The 21,595-nt window shown below is 45.1% G+C and overlaps 1 protein-coding gene across 1 annotated transcript in view; it reads right to left on the bottom strand.

Moving 5' to 3' along the window:
- Positions 1–894: 894 nt before the first annotated feature.
- Positions 895–21,595, bottom strand: part of dennd6aa (DENN/MADD domain containing 6Aa) — a 44,917-nt gene continuing 24,216 nt past the window's right edge. Inside the window, exons 11-18 of the mRNA XM_036984327.1 lie at positions 18,574–18,669; positions 16,540–16,700; positions 15,942–16,006; positions 13,168–13,257; positions 7,411–7,574; positions 5,735–5,837; positions 3,332–3,406; positions 895–1,760 (exon numbers count right to left, since the gene is read on the bottom strand). Of these exons, the coding sequence (XP_036840222.1) occupies positions 1,629–1,760; positions 3,332–3,406; positions 5,735–5,837; positions 7,411–7,574; positions 13,168–13,257; positions 15,942–16,006; positions 16,540–16,700; positions 18,574–18,669 (886 nt within the window). The 3' untranslated portion in view covers positions 895–1,628. The remainder of the gene's footprint in view (positions 1,761–3,331; positions 3,407–5,734; positions 5,838–7,410; positions 7,575–13,167; positions 13,258–15,941; positions 16,007–16,539; positions 16,701–18,573; positions 18,670–21,595) is intronic.

Here is a 21,595-nt window from a genome sequence, read left to right as displayed (position 1 = left end):
TCAATATGACAAGGCAATGTGTCAGCCAGTTATTTTTCGTCAGTTACCCGGTTGCCCATTTTAAACATGTAGAATGAATGCATCCCAAATGGCACCCTATTCCCTATGCAGAACACACATTTAGAGCAGAAGTAGTACTGCAATATAAGGACGAGGGTTTAGTGAAGGTCTTTTTCCTTACGTTCTTCTAAAAATGAGTACAAATTATATACAAGTTCGATCCTATTGGTCTAAAATAGCAACAGCACTCTGCTATTCTATTCCCACACACACACACACACACACAGAGATCAACCTCCAACAAGGGTGCTATTCATTAAGGCACAACGTAACAAAACGTTTTGAAACGCAAACCATTTGTTATTGCACTAGCTTTAGGTTCCTTCTTGTTTCGATCTGTTTTGTGCCTCATGAAGACCACCCCGATGTCTCCTCCTCAACCACTATACACTGAGTGGACAAAACATTTCCATGACAGACTGACCAGGTGAAAGATATGATCCCTTATTGATGTCACTTGTTAAATCCATTTCAAAATCCGTGTAGATGAAGGGAAGGAGACCTGGTTAAATCCACTCCAATCAGTGTAGATGAAGGGGAGGAGACCTGGTTAAATCCACTCCAATCAGTGTAGATGAAGGGGAGGAGACAGGTTAAATCCACTCCAATCAGTGTAGATGAAGGGAAGGAGACATGGTTAAAGAAGGATTTTTAAGCCTTGAGACATGGATTGTGTATGTGTGTCATTCAGAAGGTGAATGGACAAGACAGATTTAAGTGCCTTTGGTTCGTGTCAAGAACTGCAACGCTGCTGGGTTTTTCCACACGTGTATCAAGAATGGTCCACCACCCAAAGGACATCCAGCCAACTTGACACTGTGGGACGCATTGGAGTCCACATGGGCCAGCATCCCTGTGGAACGCCTTCAACACCTTGTAGAGTCCATGACCTGACGAATTAAGGCTGTTCTGAGGGGGTGCAACTCAACATCAGGAAGGTGTTCCTAATGTTTTGTCCAATAAGTGTATAGTGACGCTATACAATACAGCTCTTCATGTCGCCATGTCTTCAACATTTATACAACAGCACAGCAACCTTTCATAACGTTCGAGTATTGTTGACAATTAAACTGTATATCACAATTTGTCTATTGTAACTGCAGTGTTAAGTTATCAGCGCAGCATAGAAATCCAAACAAGGCTGTTTTTAAAAAGTCTAGACTAAAGGTTTAGGTTTTCCTGACACAGATTAAACTGTTTTAGAAAATCTGCCAACCTTTATGGACATGTGTCACAGACACATGATTCACTACAGCACAGACGTTATATCTCTGAGGAATAAACCACTAATTGGCTTTCTGACTGGTTGCATAATCAATAATCATCAGTGGATTTTTTTGGGGGGCAATGCCAGCATTGCACATGAAGGTGGAGAGAGGTTGGAGGTGGCTCAGTCACACATAGATAAAGGGTGAAGTGCACTTTAAAAAAAAAAAAATCTTAAAAATCCACAGTTCCAATGATGAGACTGGAGCAGTCCTTCCTTGGGCCTCCCTTCCTCCTCCCCCAGGGGTTATAGGTCAATGATTAGTGGTCAGGGGTTAGAGGTCAGAAGTCAGGGTCAGAGGTCAGGGTGTGGAGGGCTTGTGCAGGATTCCCTGTAGATCATCAGGCAAAGACAGGATGACAGAGTCGATGTGGGCTTGTAGTTTAGTCAACGTCCCCGGCCTCAGAGGAAGCTGCTCTCTCTCTGCCTGAGTCTAGAACATACAGGAAGAACAGGTCAGCAACACACGACAAAGCACTTTCAAGTTATTAAAAATATTTTGTGTTAACTAACATAAATCAAGTTCATTTAGCAGACACTGAACATACAAGTGGCCGAAAAGTATGTGGACACCCCTTCAAATTAGTGGATTCGGCTATTTCAGCTGACAGGTGTATAAAATCGAGTACACAGCCATGTAATCTCCATAGACAAACATTGGCAGTAGAATGGCCTTACTGAAGAGCTCAGTGACTTTCAACGTTTCATCATCATAGGATGCTACCTTTCCATCAAGTCCGTTAAATTTCTGTCCTGCTAGAGCTGCCCCGGTCAACTAACTATAAGTGCTGTTATTGTGAAGTGGAAACGTCTAGGAGCAACAACGGCTCAGCAACGAAGTGGCAGACCACACAAGCTCACAGAACTGGACCGCCGAGTGCTGAAGTCTGTCCTCTGGTGCAACACTCACTACCGAGTTCCAAACTGCCTCTGGAAGCAACAGCAGCACAATAACTGTTCGTCAGGAGCTTCATGAAATGGGTTTCCATGGCCGAGCAGCCTCACACAAGCCTAAGATCACCATGCGCAATGCCAAACGTCGGCTGGAGCGGTGTAAAGCTCACTGCCATTGGACTCTGGAGCAGTGGAAACGCATTCTCTGGAGTGATGAATCACACTTCCCATCTGGCAGTCTGACGGACAAATCAGGGTTTGGCGGATGCCAGAACGCTACCTGCCCCAATGCATAATGACAACTGTAAAGTTTGGTGGAGGTGGAATAATGGTCTGGGTCTGTTTTTCATGGTTCGGGCCCCTTAGTTCCAGTGAAGCGAAACGTTAACGCTACAGCATACAATGACATTCTAGACTATTCTGTACTTCCAACGTTGTGGCAACAGTTTGGGAAGGCCCTTTCCTGTTTCGACAATGCCCCCGTGCACAAACCGAGGTCCATACAGAAATAGGTTGTCGAGATCGTTGTGGAAGAACTTGACTGGCCTGCACAGATCCCTGACCTCAACTCCATGGAACACCTTTGGGATGAATTGGAACGCCGACTGTGAGCCAGGCCTAATCGCCCAACATCAGTGTCCGACTTCACTAATGCTCTTGTTGCTGAATGGAAGCAGGTCCCTGCAGCAATGTTCCAACATCTAGTGGAAAGCCTTCCCAGAAGAGTGGAGGCTGTTATAGCAGTAATGTTCCATCATCTAGTGGAAAGCCTTCCCAGAAGAGTGGAGGCTGTTATAGCAGCAATGTTCCAACATCTAGTGGAAAGCCTTCCCAGAAGAGTGGAGGCTGTTATAGCAGCAATGTTCCAACATCTAGTGGAAAGCCTTCCCAGAAGAGTGGAGGCTGTTACAGCAGCAAAGGGGGGACAAACTCCATATTAATACCCATGACTACGGAATGAGATGTTTGACGAGAAGTTGTCCACATACTTTTGGCCATGTAGTGTACAGGAACAATACTGTTATGTGTTCTATCACTAATGAGCAGAACGCCGCGTCATTCTGGAGAACGCCACGTCAATCTGTGACAATGAAACAACCTCATACTGACCAGTTTGTCTTTGAGTTTGAGAACGAGGTCCACAGTCTCCACCTCAGTGTGTTGCTGGACACGCACCTGCAGATCCTACATGAAGAATAGAAATAGAGAGAGGTGAATACAATATCCGAGCATGATGTGGTCTGGCTGTACAACGGATTGGCAAACGTACTGCAAGTTGAGAAATCATGTGACTAAACTGAATTAAAGAAGAAGAAACTACACTATGAAACAAAGATAAATGATATAAAGAATTGTAGTACAAATCTTTGGAGCACCATAAATACATTTTGGGCAAAAAGGCAAACTCAGCTCCATCATTCATTGAATCAGATGACTCATTCATTACAAAACCCACTGATATTGCCAACTACTTACTAATTATTTTTATTGGCAAGATTAGCAAACTTGGACATGACATGACCGCAATAAACACTGACACTACACATCCAAGTATAACTGACCAAATTATGAAAGACAAGAATCGGAATTTTGAATTCCGTAAAGTCAGTGTGGAAGAGGTGAAAGTAGTATTGTCCTACATCAACAATGACAAACCACCGGAGTCTGACAACTTGGATGGAAAATTACTGAGGATAATATTTCCACTTATATTTGCCATATTTAAAATTTAATCCTACTGAAAAGTATGTGCCCTCGGGCCTGGAGGAAGGTAAAGTCATTCCACTACCTAAGAATAGTAAAGCTCCCTTTACTGGCTCAAATAGCCGACCAATCAGCCTGTTACCAACCCTTAGTAAACTTCTGGGGGAAAAAAATAATGTTTGACCAGAAGCAATGCTATTTTACAGTAAAGAAATTGACAGACTTTCAGCACACTTAAAGGGAAGAAAATTCAACAAGCACTTACACAAATCACTGATGAGACTCCTGAACAGCTAATCAAATGGCTACCCAGACTATTTGCATTGCACCCCCCCACCCCCCCTTCTTCGCTGCTGCTACTCTGTTATTATCGATGCATAGTCACTTTAATAACTACCTACATGGAAGAAAATTCAACAAGCACAGCACTTACACAAATGACTGATGATTGGCTGAGAGAAATTGATGATAAAATGATAGTGGGGGCTGTCTGGTTAGATTTCGGTGTGGCTTTTGATATTATCGATCATAGTCTGTTGCAGGAAAAATGTGTTATGGCTTTACACCCCCTGCTATATTGTGGATAAAGGGTTACCTGTCTAACAGAACATGGAAGCCTCTCCAACAAAATCCAGGTTGAATCAGGAATTCCCCAGGGTAGCTGTCTAGGCCCCTTACTTGTTTAAATCTTTACTAACGACATGCCACCGGCTTTGAGTAAAGCCAGTGTGTCCATGTATGCTGATGACTCAACACTATACACCTCAGCTACTACAGCGACTGAAATGACAGCAACAAAGAGTTGCAGTTAGTTTCAGGGTAGGCACACAGTACTACATTGAGCCATGACTACATGGAACTCTATTCCACATCAGGTAACTCATACTAGCAGTAAAATTAGATTAAAAAACAGATAAATACAACCTATAGAAAAGCAGGGACTGTGAAGCAAAACAAACAGGCACAGACACACCCACGATACACATGGATTGTGTTGTAGATGTGTGGTAGTAGAGGCCTGAGGGCACACACAATATATGTTGTGAAATCTGTTATGAACGTATTGTAAATGTTTTTTAAATGTGTAACTGCCTTAATTGAGCCGGACCCCAGGAAGAGTAGCTGCTGCCTTGGCAGGAACTAATGGGGATCCATAATAAACCCCAGGAAGAGTAGTTGCTGCCTTGGCAGGAACTAATAAGGATCCATAATAAACCCCAGGAAGAGTAGCTGCTGCCTTGGCCGGAACTAATGAGGATCCATAAACCCCAGGAAGAGTAGCTGCTGCCTTGCTAGGAACTAATGGGGATCCATAATAAACCCCAGGAAGAGTAGCTGCTGCCTTGGCAGGAACTAATGGGGATCCATAATAAACCCCAGGAAGAGTAGCTGCTGCCTTGGCAGGAACTAATGGGCATCCATAATAAACCCCAGGAAGAGTAGCTGCTGCCTTGGCAGGAACTAATGGGGATCCATAATAAACCCCAGGAAGAGTAGCTGCTGCCTTGGCAGGAACTAATGAGGATCCATAATAAACCCCAGGAAGAGTAGCTGCTGCCTTGGCAGGAACTAATGGGGATCCATAATAAACCCCAGGAAGAGTAGCTGCTGCCTTGGCAGGAACTAATGAGGATCCATAATAAACCCCAGGAAGAGTAGCTGCTGCCTTGGCAGGAACTAATGAGGATCCATAATAAACCCCAGGAAGAGTAGCTGCTGCCTTGGCCGGAACTAATGAGGATCCATAATAAATACACCTTCTCACAGACAGCCTCTAGGTAAAGTGCCTCTAGTTTCATCATTACTCACCTCCTCACAGACAGCCTCTAGGTGAAGGGCCTCTAGTTTTTTCATCATCTCTCTCCTGCGATTTCTGAACCAGCCGTCAAAGTTAGGACACCTCAGGAACTGTCTGGATAGGAAACAGACACACCAAGATGAAACAAAAACACACCAACAAGCTTTTAGGATGCATAGACCATGTCACAATCACAAAGTCTGCAAAACAGGAAATACACAGACTCATTGTATATTACATCATAACAGACTTGTGTTTCCTGGTTAACAGACCGAAAATAAATAAAGCTCTCTAAAAAAAAAAAAAAAAAAAAAGCATGTTGAGTTAAGATTAAGAACACACGCACACACACACACAAAATATTGGGCTTCTCTTATATGAGCAAAAAATGAATCATCCAGTCATCTCAGCTTTGGACTGTGGCAATGCAGTCTACATGAATGCAGCTGCCACTGTATTGAAGTCATTGGACACAGTTTTTCACACTACGCTTCATTACGGGTGATAGAATGCAGTGATGTGTACCGAACCTACACCAGAAAGTAGGCTGGCCCTCTCTTTAGTGTCAAAGATCAATGCACTACTCTCTCGTTTCGTTTATAAGGAAAGTGATTTTAGCAAAACTCCCCTTGTACCTAACATCATTAATAACTGTCTGTTAGATGTCCTGTACAAGTTGCCCCGGTCTCAGGGATAGCCAACACCAGAAACTCCCTTGTCAAGTTGCCCCGGTCTCAGGGATAGCCAACACCGGAAACTCCCTTGTCAAGTTGCCCCGGTCTCAGGGATAGCCAACACCAGAAACTCCCTTGTCAAGTTGCCCCGGTCTCAGGGATAGCCAACACCGGAAACTCCCTTGTCAAGTTGCCCCGGTCTCAGGGATAGCCAACACCGGAAACTCCCTTGTCAAGTTGCCCCGGTCTCAGGGATAGCCAACACCGGAAACTCCCTTGTCAAGTTGCCCCGGTCTCAGGGATAGCCAACACCGGAAACTCCCTTGTCAAGTTGCCCCGGTCTCAGGGATAGCCAACACCGGAAACTCCCTTGTCAAGTTGCCCCGGTCTCAGGGATAGCCAACACCGGAAACTCCCTTGTCAAGTTGCCCCGGTCTCAGGGATAGCCAACACCGGAAACTCCTTCGGTCTCCACATAGTTAAGGTGAATCAGCTTTTATTTTTTTGCACCTTATTTCTAAGGAATAATCTCAAAAATCTATTTAAAATTGGATGCCTCTAGGGAAATTCAGAAAACTGATTGAGGAGCTTATTACTGATGCGTCCGTTTCCTGTGGCTGCGTCCGTTTCCTGTGGCTGAGGTTGTTTCCTGTGGCTGCGTCCGTTTCCTGTGGCTGTGTCCGTTTCCTGTGGCTGCGTCCGTTTCCTGTGGCTGAGGTTGTTTCCTGTGGCTGCGTCCGTTTCCTGTGGCTGCGTCCGTTTCCTGTGGCTGCGTCCGTTTCCTGTGGCTGAGGTTGTTTCCTGTGGCTGAGGTTGTTTCCTATGGCTGAGGTTGTTTCCTATGGCTGAGGTTGTTTCCTATGGCTGAGGTTGTTTCCTATGGCTGAGGTTGTTTCCTATGGCTGTGTCCGTTTATGTGTGTGTTTTTGTCTCTAACACAGACCTCTCAGTAGGACTGCCTGGTTAAATAAAGGTGAAATACACGCGGAACCAGGCTATGTGGATGTCAGTACCTGTAGAGTCCCATCCAGTCTCCTTTGAGCGGTGAGGTGAGCTGAGGACCTGCCTTCTCCAGAGTCTTCATAAAGTCCTCCTGGAGGAAGGGTCTCAGCTGTGGAGGACTCTTCCAAGGAGAGATGTTCTTCTGTAAAGGCATCAGACTGGCCACATAGCGCTCCTGTGAGATGGAGAAAGGTAATGGAAGACGAGTGTGTTAGTGTAGTTTTCATAACGCCCTTCTACACAACAACTGTTTAAGTTCTCAGCACAGTGATCTATATTCGGTTTTAGATAGAACATCGCGGCCCGCCCGCCTGTGGGGAAAACAACCTGTGGTTAACCGAGGTTATCCCATCGACTGACAGCAAAAACTTCACATTTTTCAAAGCGCTATTTTTTTGGTTGTCTGCTTGTTTTCGTCAATAACAAAAACTACATTCAAGAAAAGTACAGGTCCAAAGACTTTACAACACGGCCTGCGTTCCCACTAGTTAGAAACACATCACAATGTAGGGCTTCCCTCAAGACTCGTCATGACGGCTCTAGCAGACAGTGTGTTAGCTAGCTACTGACTGGAACATTAAGCTCAACAACACAAACAAGTAGTGAGTGGAGTTACTAACAGACTATACAGCTACAAGTAGTGAGTGGAGTTACTAACAGACTATACAACTACAAGTAGTGAGTGGAGTTACTAACAGACTATACAGCTACAAGTAGTGAGTGGAGTTACAGACTATAGAACTACAAGTAGTGAGTGGAGTTACTAACAGACTATACAACTACAAGTAGTGAGTGGAGTTACTAACAGACTATACAACTACAAGTAGTGAGTGGAGTTACTGACAGACTATACAACTACAAGTAGTAAGTGGAGTTACTAACAGACTAGAACTACAAGTAGTGAGTGGAGTTACTAACAGACTATACAACTACAAGTAGTGAGTGGAGTTACTAACAGACTATACAACTACAAGTAGTGAGTGGAGTTACTAACAGACTATACAGCTACAAGATGTGAGTGGAGTTACTAACAGACTATACAGCTACAAGTAGTGAGTGGAGTTACTAACAGACTATACAACTACAAGTAGTGAGTGGAGTTATAAACAGACTATACAACTACAAGTAGTGAGTGGAGTTACTAACAGACTAGAACTACAAGTAGTGAGTGGAGTTACTAACAGACTAGAACTACAAGTAGTGAGTGGAGTTACTAACAGACTATACAACTACAAGTAGTGAGTGGAGTTACAAATGGAATTTATATAACAACATGTCTTAACTGTAATCAAGAAATGTGACTGTTCCTGGTGCAAAAACAATGTCCTATCATGGCAAGCGGTACCAGAGCACCACGTCTAGGACCATAACGCTTCTCAACAGCTTTTACCCCCAAGCCATAAGACTCCTGAACAGGTAATCAAATGACTACCCGGATTGTTTGCATTGTGTCCCGCCACTCCCTCTTTTACACTACTGCTACTGTCTATTGATCAGCTATGCAGTCACTTTAGCTATACATTCATGTACATATTACCTCAAATAGCCCGACTAACCGGTGCCCACGCACATTGATACAGTGGTAGCAATACAAGGTTGTAACATCTACCGAAAAGACAGAAATGCCAATGGTGGAGGTGTTGCTGTTTATATTCAGAACCACATTCCTGTAAAGATTAGAGAGGATCTCATGTTAAATACTGTTGAAGTAATATGGCTACAGGTTCATCTGCCTCACCTGAAGCCCATTCTGGTGGGAAGCTGCTATAGACCACCAAGTGTTAACAGTCAGTATCTGGATAATATGTGAAATGCTTGATAATGTATGTGATATCAACAGAGAGGTATATTTTCTGGGTGATTTCAATATTGACTGGTTTTCATCAAGCTGCTCACTCAAGGAAAGGCTTGAATCTGTAACCAGTGCCCACATCCTGGTTCAGGTTATTAGTCAACCTACCAGGGTAGTTACAAACAGAACAGGAATGAAATCATCAACATGTATTGATCACATCTTTACTAATGCTGCAGAAATGTGCTGTAAAGCAGTATCCAGATCCATCGGATGTAGTGATCACAATATAGAAGCCATATCTAGGAAAACCACAGTTCCAAAGGCTGGGCCTAATATAGTGTATAAGAGGTCATACAAAGTTTTGTAGTGATTCCTATGTTGTTGATGTAAAGAATAGTTGTTGGTCCGTGGTGTGTAATGAGGAGCAACCAGACGCTGCTGGTCTGTGGTGTGTAATGAGGAGCAACCAGACGCTGCTGGTCTGTGGTGTGTAATGAGGAGCAACCAGACGCTGCTGGTCTGTGGTGTGTAATGAGGAGCAACCAGACGCTGCTGGTCTGTGGTGTGTAATGAGGAGCAACCAGACGCTGCTGGTCTGTGGTGTGTAATGAGGAGCAACCAGACGCTGCTGGTCTGTGGTGTGTAATGAGGAGCAACCAGACGCTGCTGGTCTGTGGTGTGTAATGAGGAGCAACCAGACGCTGCTGGTCTGTGGTGTGTAATGAGGAGCAACCAGACGCTGCTGGTCTGTGGTGTGTAATGAGGAGCAACCAGACGCTGCTGGTCTGTGGTGTGTAATGAGGAGCGACCAGACGCTGCTGGTCTGTGGTGTGTAATGAGGAGCGACCAGACGCTGCTGGTCTGTGGTGTGTAATGAGGAGCAACCAGACGCTGCTGGTCTGTGGTGTGTAATGAGGAGCAACCAGAAGCTGCTGGTCTGTGGTGTGTAATGAGGAGCAACCAGACGCTGCTGGTCTGTGGTGTGTAATGAGGAGCAACCAGACGCTGCTGGTCTGTGGTGTGTAATGAGGAGCAACCAGACGCTGCTGGTCTGTGGTGTGTAATGAGGAGCAACCAGAAGCTGCTGGTCTGTGGTGTGTAATGAGGAGCAACCAGACGCTGCTGGTCTGTGGTGTGTAATGAGAAGCAACCAGACGCTGCTGGTCTGTGGTGTGTAATGAGGAGCAACCAGACGCTGCTGGTCTGTGGTGTGTAATGAGGAGCAACCAGACGCTGCTGGTCTGTGGTGTGTAATGAGGAGCAACCAGACGCTGCTGGTCTGTGGTGTGTAATGAGGAGCAACCAGACGCTCGACTGGACACATTAATGAAATGTCTTATTCCAGTTAGTAATAAACAGGAACCCATTTAGAAAATGACTGTAAAACCAGTTAAATCCCTGTGGAGTGATGAGGAATTTAAACATTGTATGGTTGAGAAGGATGAGGCAAAATAAATGCAAATAAGTCTGGCAACCCAACCTATTGGCAAATGTATTGCAAATACTGAATAAAAAGAAGAAACGAACTAAGAAGAAACGAAGAGAAATGACAAAAAAAGCTTTTTAGCACCTTCAATGAAATGTTGGACTAAAAAAGACAAACTCAGCTCCATCATTCATTGAATCAGATGGCTCATTCATCACAAAAACCACTGATATTGCCAACTACTTTAATGATTTTGTTCATTGGCAAGATTAGCAAACTTGGACATGACATGCCAGCAACAAACGCTGACACTACACATCCAAGTATATCTGATCTAATTACGAAAGACAAACATTGTAATTTTGAATTCCGTAAAGTGAGTGTGGAAGAAGTGAAAAAATGATTGTTGTCTATCAACAATGACAAGCCACTGAGGTCTGACAACTTGGATGGAAAATGACTGAGGATAATAGTGGACAATATTACATCTCCTATTTGCCATATTGTCAATTTAAGCCTAGTAGAAAGTGTGTGTCCCCTCAGGCCTGGAGGGAAGTCATTCCACTACCTAAGAATAGTAATGTCCCCTTTACAAATAGCCAACCAATCAAATAGCCGACCAATCAAATAGCCGACCAATCAAATAGCCGACCAATCAAATAGCCGACCAATCAGCCCGTTACCAACCTTTAGTAAACTTTTTAGGGGGGGAAAAAAGGTGTTTGACCAGATACAATGCTATTTTACAGTAAACGAATTGACAGACTTTCAGCACGCCTATAGGGAAGGACATTCAATAAGCACAGCACTTACACAAATTACTGATGAGACTCCTGTACAGCTAATCAAATGGCTACCCAGAGTATTTGCATTGCCCACCCCACCCCCCACCCCCCTTCTTCGCTGCTGCTACTCTCTGTTATTATCTATGCATAGTCACTTTAATAACTCTACCTACATGTACATATTACCTCGACACCGGTGCCCCTGCACATTGTACCGGTACCCCCTGTATATAGCCCCGCTATTGTCATTTACTGCTGCTCTTTAATTATTTGTTGTTCTTATCTCGTACTTTATTTTATTTTTTGTATTTTCTTAAAACTGCATTGTTAAGGGCATTTAACTGTAAGGGTTACACGTGTTGTATTCAGCGCATGTGACAAATAACATTTGATTTGGCTGAGAGAAATTGATGAAAAAAAATTGTCTTGTTAGACTTCGGTGCGGCTTTTGACATTATCGATCATATTCTGTTGCTGGAAAAACGTGTGTGTTGTGGCTTTACACCCCCTGCTATATTGTGGATAAAGAGTTACCTGTCTAACAGAACACAGGGGGTGTTCTTTAATGGATGCCTCTCCAACAAAATCCAGGTAGAAACAGGAATTCCCCAGGGCAGCTGTCTAGGCCCGATACTTTTTAAAATCTTTACTAACGACATGCCACTGGCTTTGAGTAACGACATGCCACTGGCTTTGAGTAAAGCCAGTGTGTCTATGTATGCTGATGACTCAACACTATACACCTCAGCTACTACAGCGACTGAAATTACTGCAACACAAGGAATAAGTTAGTCCTAAATATTTATAAAAAGTAAAAGCATTGTATTTGGGACAAATCATTCACTAAACCTTAATTAAATCTGGTAATAAATAATGTGGAAATTGAGCAAGGTGACTAAAGTAACCCTGGATTATAAACTGTCATGGTCAAAACATATTGATGCAACAGTAGCTAAGATGGGGAGAAGTCTGTCCATAATAAAGCGCTGCTCTGCCTTCTTAACAGCACTATCAACAAGGCAGGTCCTACAGGTCCTAGTTTTATCACACCTGGACTACTGTTCAGTTGTGTTGTCAGGTACCACAAAAAGGGACCAAGGCTCAGAACAGGGCAGCACGGCTAGCCCTTGGATGTACAAAGAGAGCTAACATGAATAATATGCTGTCAATCTCTCCTGGCTCAAAGTGGAGGAGAGATTGACTTCATCACTACTTGCATTTATGAGAGGTATTGGACATGTGGAATGAACCGAGCTGTCTGTTTAAACTACTAACACACAGCTCAGACAACCATGCATACGCCACAAGACAGGTCTCTTCCGACTCCCCAAGTATAGAACAGACTGTGGGAGGCGCACAGTACTACATAGAACCATGACTACATGGAACTCTACTCCACATCAGGTAACGGATGTAAGCAATAGAATCAGATTACATTTTTTAAATACACCTTATGGAACAGCGGGTACTGTGAAGAGGCACAAACATAGGCACACACACATGGATTTTGTGTTGTAGATATGTGGTAGTGGTGGAATAGGGGCCTGAGGACACACAGTGTGTGGTGAAATCTGAATGTATTGTAATGTTATTAAAATTCTAAGGTTCCCAGGTTAAGGTTTCCAGGTTCTAAGGTTTCCAGGTTCTAAGGTTTCCAGGTTCTAAGGTTCCCAGGTTCCCAGGTTCTAAGGTTCCCAGGTTCTAAGGTTCCCAGGTTCTAAGGTTCCCAGGTTCTAAGGTTCCCAGGTTCTAAGGTTCTCACCAGTGGAATGATGAAGCTCTGCGTCAGCTCCAGGAAGTACCGTCGTAGGATGGCATTCTGTGCCGCCGAGGGACGTTTCTGTTGCACACCCTGAGGGGAGGACACAATATGAACATCAGTTTACACAGCAGGCATAGTCAGTCCCATATGGCTAGCTATTGCCAATACACACCCCCTATCACCTTCTGCAGTTCCCCTATCACCTTCTGCAGTTCCCCCATTACCTTCTGCAGTTCCCTAGTTCCCCTATTACCTTCTGCAGTTCCCTAGTTCCCCCATTACCTTCTGCAGTTCCCACAGATTACTTTCTATAGTTCACTAGTTCCCCCCCTCCATTACCTTCTGCAGTTCCCCCATTACCTTCTGCAGTTCCCTAGTTTCCCGCTTGCCTTCTGTAGTTCCCTAGTTCCCCCATTACCTTCTGCAGTTCCCTAGTTCCCCCCCATTACTTTCTGCAGTTCCCTAGTTCCCCCCCATTACTTTCTGTAGTTCTGTAGTTCCCCCCCCATTACTTTCTGTAGTTCCCTAGTTCCCCCCCATTACCTTCTGTAGTTTCCTAGTCCCCCCCCCCCCCATTACCTTCTGCAGTTCCCTAGTTCCCCCGCTTACCTTCTGCAGTTCCCTAGTTCCCCCGCTTACCTTCTGTAGTTCCCTAGTTCCCCCCTCCATTACTTTCTGCAGTTCCCTAGTTCCCCCCTATTACCTTCTGTAGTTCCCTAGTTCCCCCCTCCATTACTTTCTGTAGTTCCCTAGTTCCCCCCTCCATTACTTTCTGTAGTTCCCTAGTTCCCCCCTATTACTTTCTGTAGTTCCCTAGTTCCCCCCATTACCTTCTGTAGTTCCCTAGTTCCCCCCATTACCTTCTGTAGTTCCCTAGTTCCCCCCCATTACCTTCTGTAGTTCCCTAGTTCCCCCCATTACCTTCTGTAGTTCCCTAGTTCCCCCCCATTACCTTCTGTAGTTCCCTAGTTCCCCCCCATTACCTTCTGTAGTTCCCTAGTTCCCCCCCATTACCTTCTGTAGTTCCCTAGTTCCCCCCCATTACCTTCTGTAGTTCCCCCCATTACCTTCTGTAGTTCCCCCCCATTACCTTCTGTAGTTCCCCCCATTACCTTCTGTAGTTCCCTAGTTCCCCCCCATTACCTTCTGTAGTTCCCCCCCATTACCTTCTGTAGTTCCCCCCCATTACTTTCTCTAGTTCCCTAGTCCCCCCCATTACCTTCTGTAGTTCCCTAGTCCCCCCCATTACCTTCTGTAGTTCCCCCCCATTACCTTCTGTAGTTCCCCCCCATTACCTTCTGTAGTTCCCCCCCATTACCTTCTGTAGTTCCCCCCATTACCTTCTGTAGTTCCCCCCCATTACTTTCTGTAGTTCCCTAGTCCCCCCCATTACCTTCTGTAGTTCCCCCCCATTACCTTCTGTAGTTCCCCCCATTACCTTCTGTAGTTCCCCCCCATTACCTTCTGTAGTTCCCCCCCATTACCTTCTGTAGTTACCCCCCCATTACCTTCTGTAGTTACCCCCCCATTACCTTCTGTAGTTACCCCCCCATTACCTTCTGTAGTTTCCCCCCCATTACCTTCTGTAGTTTCCCCCCCATTACCTTCTGTAGTTTCCCCCCCATTACCTTCTGTAGTTTCCCCCCATTACCTTCTGTAGTTTCCCCCCCATTACCTTCTGTAGTTCCCCCCCATTACCTTCTGCAGTTCCCTAGTTCCCCCGCTTACCTTCTGCAGTTCCCTAGTTCCCCCATTACCTTCTGTAGTTCCCTAGTTCCCCCCCATTACTTTCTGTAGTTCCCTAGTTCCACCCCCCCATTACTTTCTGTAGTTCCCTAGTTTCCCCCCCCCCCCCATTACTTTCTGTAGTTCCCTAGTTTCCCCCCCATTACTTTCTGTAGTTCCCTAGTTCCCCCCATTACTTTCTGTAGTTCCCTAGTTCCCCCCCCCCATTACTTTCTGTAGTTCCCTAGTTCCCCCCCCCCCATTACTTTCTGTAGTTCCCTAGTTCCCCCCATTACTTTCTGTAGTTCCCTAGTTCCCCCCATTACTTTCTGTAGTTCCCTAGTTCCCCCCATTACTTTCTGTAGTTCCCCCCATTACTTTCTGTAGTTCCCCCCATTACTTTCTGTAGTTCCCCCCATTACTTTCTGTAGTTCTGTAGTTCCCCCCATTACTTTCTGTAGTTCCCTAGTTCCCCCCATTACTTTCTGTAGTTCCCTAGTTCCCCCCTCCATTACTTTCTGTAGTTCCCTAGTTCCCCCCTCCATTACTTTCTGTAGTTCCCTAGTTCCCCCCTCCATTACTTTCTGTAGTTCCCTAGTTCCCCCCTCCATTACTTTCTGTAGTTCCCTAGTTCCCCCCCCCATTACTTTCTGTAGTTCCCTAGTTCCCCCCATTACTTTCTGTAGTTCCCTAGTTCCCCCCATTACTTTCTGTAGTTCCCTAGTTCCCCCCATTACTTTCTGTAGTTCCCTAGTTCCCCCCATTACTTTCTGTAGTTCCCTAGTTCCCCCCATTACTTTCTGTAGTTCCCTAGTTCCCCCCATTACTTTCTGTAGTTCCCCCCATTACTTTCTGTAGTTCCCCCCATTACTTTCTGTAGTTCCCCCCATTACTTTCTGTAGTTCTGTAGTTCCCCCCATTACTTTCTGTAGTTCCCTAGTTCCCCCCATTACTTTCTGTAGTTCCCTAGTTCCCCCCTCCATTACTTTCTGTAGTTCCCTAGTTCCCCCCTCCATTACTTTCTGTAGTTCCCTAGTTCCCCCGCTTACCTTCTGAAGTTGTTTAATGATATCCTCATCTTTGTTGAGGAAGGGCTTGTACGCGCTGTAGACACCTGCAATGGAACACACAAAGTAGTTTCACACAGTGAAGACACAATGTGGATATGAAAACACTAGTGACACAGTGAAGACGCAATGTGGATATGAAAACACTAGTGACACAGTGAAGACACAATGTGGATATGAAAACACTAGTGACACAGTGAAGACACAATGTGGATATGAAAACACTAGTGACACAGTGAAGACACAATGTGGATATGAAAACACTAGTGACACAGTGAAGACACAATGTGGATATGAAAACACTAGTGACACAGTGAAGACACAATGTGGATATGAAAACACTAGTGACACAGTGAAGACACAATGTGGATATGAAAACACTAGTGACACAGTGAAGACACAATGTGGATATGAAAACACTAGTGACACAGTGAAGACACAATGTGGATATGAAAACACTAGTGAGCATTTTTGGAATCATCCATCCTGGAATTCTTCAACCAGGATTACATTATTTATTTTTGTAAAAAGGGAATTTTGCAACCCTAGTCATGTGAGAGTAACGCCTCCGCTCAATCACCTGGTTTAGAGTCCAGTGTCTTCAGGTTCTTCAGCTTCTTCACCTTCATCTGCTTGACAGTCTCTCCAGCCTGCTTCATGTCTCCAATACGGATGATGTGAGGCCAGTGTTGGAGGGTCTTCGCAAAGAACGGGTTGGTCACACCAAGAATCACAGATGGCCTGAGAGACAGGCACAAAGACAGACACACAGGCACAAAGACAGACACGTGTTAATAAATCATAGCAGCTCTACTTGTCAACAAAAGCATGTCTGACTGGCTTCTGTGTTCCATTTGCTCCCTAAAAACTCATAGCTAGCATGTCCATACAACATAGCTAGACAAATCAAATGTGAAGTAAGAAGAGATTGGTATTCCAGAGCTGTATACTACAATGCAGGATCAAGGAGTTAGCTAGCCAACTTACCTAAATACATGGAAATATATCAACTCAGCAAAAAAAACAAATATGTTTTTTAAATGTCAGTTTCAGGACACCAGCTCTCAAAGAATTTGTAAAAATCCAAATAACTTCACAGATCTTCATTGTAAAGGGTTTAAACACTGTTTCCCATGCTTGGTCAATGAACCACAAACAATTAATGAACATGCACCTGTGGAACGGTCGGTATGACACTAACAGCTTCCGAACATCACACCCGCAGGACAGGTACAGGATGGCAACAACAACTGCACGAGTTACACCAGGAACGCACAATCCCTCCATCAGTGCTCAGACTGTCCGCAATAGGCTGAGAGAGGCTGGACTGAGGGCTTGTAGGCCTGTTGTAAGGCAGGTCCTCACCAGACATCACTGGCAACAACGTCGCCAATGGGCACAAACCCACCATTGCTGGACCAGACAGGACTGGCAAAAAGTGCTTCTCACTGACGAGTTGCGGTTTTGTCTCACCAGGGGTGATGGTCGGATTCCCATTTATTGTCGAAGGAATGAGCGTTAGTCTGGAGCGGGATCGATTTGGAGGGTCCGTCATGGTCTGGGGCGGTGTGTCACAGCATCATCGGACTGAGCTTGTTGTCATTGCAGGCAATCTCAACGCTGTGTTTTACAGGGAAGACATCTTCCTCCCTCATGTGGTACCCTTCATGCAGGCTCATCCTGACATGACACTCCAGCATGACAATGTCACCAGCCATACTGTTCGTTCTGTGCGTGATTTCCTTCAAGACAGGAATGTCAGTGTTCTGCCATGGCCAGCGAAGAGCCCAGATCTCAATCCCATTGAGCACGTCTGGGACCTGTTGGATCGGAGGGTGAGGCCTAGGGCCATTCCCTCCAGAAATGTCCAGGAACTTGCAGATGCTTTGGTGGAATAGTGGGGTAGCATCTCACAGCAAGAACTGGCAAATCTGGTGCAGTCCATGAGGAGGAGATGCACTGCAGTACTTAATGCAGCTGGTGGCCACACCAGATACTGACTGTTACTTTTGATTGACCCCCTTTGTTCAGAGACACATTATTCCATTTCTGTTAGTCACATGTCTGTGGAACTTGTTCAGTTTATGTCTCAGTTGTTGAATCTTATGTTCATACTAATATTTACACATGTTAAGTTTGCTGAAAATAAACGCAGTTGACATTGGACGTTTCTTTTTTTGCTGAGTTTATATATTTTTTGAAGATGAGCTTGAAATGGGTATGCTCTAATTGATTCAACAAACAAACATATCTAAGTGTAGCTTTTTTTAATGAATAAGCAAATCCAGTTGTTTCTGCTTTGTAGTATACCACTCAGAGTATAAGGTGTTTTCAGTTGTGCCCGTTACTCACGGGGCCTGTGTTCTGGTGGTGTCCTACTATAGTGTTACTCACGGGGCCTGTGTTCTGGTGGTGTCCTACTATACTATAGTGTTACTCAGGAGGCCTGTGTTCTGGTGGTGTCCTACTATACTATAGTGTTACTCAGGAGGCCTGTGTTCTGGTGGTGTCCTACTATAGTGTTACTCACGGGGCCTGTGTTCTGGTGGTGTCCTACTATAGTGTTACTCACGGGGCCTGTGTTCTGGTGGTGTCCTACTATAGTGTTACTCACGGGGCCTGTGTTCTGGTGGTGTACTCTTTAAACTCGCTGTCGTGGATGGTGAAGTACGGTCTGAAGTCACTGCAGTAGCGGAGTGGAGAGATGCAGCTGTATACACACACACACAGTAATTAGTGATTGAACTCCAGACACAGAGATCATCTTAAGGGGTTGTGTTGTGTCTATTATCCTGCGTGCAGACAGCTACTGGTGCAGACTGCTGGTAGCTACTGGTGCAGACTGCAGACAGCTACTGGTGCAGACTGCTGGTAGCTACTGGTGCAGACTGCTGACAGCTACTGGTGCAGACTGCAGACAGCTACTGGTGCAGACTGCTGGTAGCTACTGGTGCAGACTGCAGACAGCTACTGGTGCAGACTGCTGGTAGCTACTGGTGCAGACTGCAGACAGCTACTGGTGCAGACTGCAGACAGCTACTGGTGCAGACTGCAGACAGCTACTGGTGCAGACTGCTGGTAGCTACTGGTGCAGACTGCTGGTAGCTACTGGTGCAGACTGCTGGTAGCTACTGGTGCAGACTGCAGACAGCTACTGGTGCAGACTGCAGACAGCTACTGGTGCAGACTGCTGGTAGCTACTGGTGCAGACTGCTGGTAGCTACTGGTGCAGATTGCTGGTAGCTACTGGTGCAGACAGCTACTGGTGCAGACTGCTACTGGTGCAGATTGCTGGTAGCTACTGGTGCAGACAGCTACTGGTGCAGACTGCTACTGGTGCAGACTGCTGGTAGCTACTGGAGCAGACTGCTGTGAAAAAGTAATTTCCCCTTTTTGTTATTCTCTATTTTTCCATATATATTTTTTAACATCTTCAAACAAAACCTTATATTAGATATCTGAGTGAACAAATAACATGAACATTTATTTAATGAACAAAGTTATGCAACACACAATGCCTCTCACAACATCTCAAATCGGGTTTAGGTCTGGACTTTGACGAGGCCATTCCAAGACATTAAACGAGTTGCTTTTCAGCCATTCTGATGGAGACTTGTGTGTTCTAGATCAGTGTCTGTGGGCTTCAGTTTCAGCTCACAGACGGATGGCTTGACATTCGCATTCAGAATTATCCCTTTTTCATTCACAAAAAGTCAACTGAAATTTGCAAAAAATACCCGGATAATCGTCAAGACTCCTGGAAGAATGTTTTATGGACAGAGGAGTCAAAAGTGGAACTTTTTGGACGAGACGGGTCCCATTATGTCTGGAGAAAACCAAACACCGCATTCCACGGTAAGAACCTCATACCAACGGTGAAGCATGGTGGTGGTGGCGGTAGTGTGATGGTTTGAGGATGCTTTTCTGCCTCGGGACCTGGACGACTTGCATTGCTTGAAGGAACCGTGAATTCGGTTCTGTATCAGAGAACTCTACAGGAGAATGACAGGCCGTCCGTCTGTGAGCTGAAGCCCAACTCTACAGGAGAATGACAGGCCGTCCGTCTGTGAGCTGAAGCCCAGCTGGTCACGCAGCGAGACAATGATCCAAAACACAAAATCAAGTCTCCATCAGAATGGCTGAAAAGCAACTCAATTAATGTCTTGGAATGGCCTAGTCAAAGTCCAGACCTAAACCCGATTTGAGATGTTGTTGCAGGACCTGATCGGTTGCTGAGGTCGCTGAGTTACAGCAGTTCTGGAAGAGTGGTCCAAACTTCCTCCACAGCGGTGTGAGAGACTGATCATCAACTACAGGATGTGTTTGGTTGGAGTCATTGCAGCTAAAGGTGGACTGATCATCAACTACAGGAAGTGTTTGGTTGGAGTCATTGCAGCTAAAGGTGGACTGATCATCAACTACAGGAAGTGTTTGGTTGGAGTCATTGCAGCTAAAGGTGGACTGATCATCAACTACAGGTTTGGTTGGAGTCATTGCAGCTAAAGGTGGACTGATCATCAACTACAGGTTTGGTTGGAGTCATTGCAGCTAAAGGTGGACTGATCATCAACTACAGGAAGTGTTTGGTTGGAGTCATTGCAGCTAAAGGTGGACTGATCATCAACTACAGGAAGTGTTTGGTTGGAGTCATTGCAGCTAAAGGTGGACTGATCATCAACTACAGGAAGTGTTTGGTTGGAGTCATTGCAGCTAAAGGTGGACTGATCATCAACTACAGGAAGTGTTTGGTTGGAGGCATTGCAGCTAAAGGTGGACTGATCATCAACTACAGGTTTGGTTGGAGTCATTGCAGCTAAAGGTGGACTGATCATCAACTACAGGAAGTGTTTGGTTGGAGTCATTGCAGCTAAAGGTGGACTGATCATCAACTACAGGTTTGGTTGGAGTCATTGCAGCTAAAGGTGGACTGATCATCAACTACAGGTTTGGTTGGAGTCATTGCAGCTAAAGGTGGACTGATCATCAACTACAGGAAGTGTTTGGTTGGAGTCATTGCAGCTAAAGGTGGACTGATCATCAACTACAGGAAGTGTTTGGTTGGAGGCATTGCAGCTAAAGGTGGACTGATCATCAACTACAGGTTTGGTTGGAGTCATTGCAGCTAAAGGTGGACTGATCATCAACTACAGGTTTGGTTGGAGTCATTGCAGCTAAAGGTGGACTGATCATCAACTACAGGTTTGGTTGGAGTCATTGCAGCTAAAGGTGGACTGATCATCAACTACAGGAAGTGTTTGGTTGGAGTCATTGCAGCTAAAGGTGGACTGATCATCAACTACAGGTTTGGTTGGAGTCATTGCAGCTAAAGGTGGACTGATCATCAACTACAGGAAGTGTTTGGTTGGAGTCATTGCAGCTAAAGGTGGACTGATCATCAACTACAGGAAGTGTTTGGTTGGAGGCATTGCAGCTAAAGGTGGACTGATCATCAACTACAGGAAGTGTTTGGTTGGAGTCATTGCAGCTAAAGGTGGCACAACCAGTTATTGTGTATAAGGGGGAACATACTTATTGTGTTGCATTACTTTGTTTATTAAATTAATTCAATAATTGTCCAGGTTTGGAGTTATTTGTTCACTCAGGTACCCTTTATCTAATATTAGGTTTGGAGTTAT

This window comes from Oncorhynchus mykiss, chromosome 7, assembly GCF_013265735.2.
Source record: "Oncorhynchus mykiss isolate Arlee chromosome 7, USDA_OmykA_1.1, whole genome shotgun sequence".
In the NCBI taxonomy this organism is placed as follows: Eukaryota; Metazoa; Chordata; class Actinopteri; order Salmoniformes; family Salmonidae; genus Oncorhynchus; species Oncorhynchus mykiss.
Note: the sequence above shows the minus strand (reverse complement) of the source record. Positions and strands in the feature narration are given on the sequence as shown.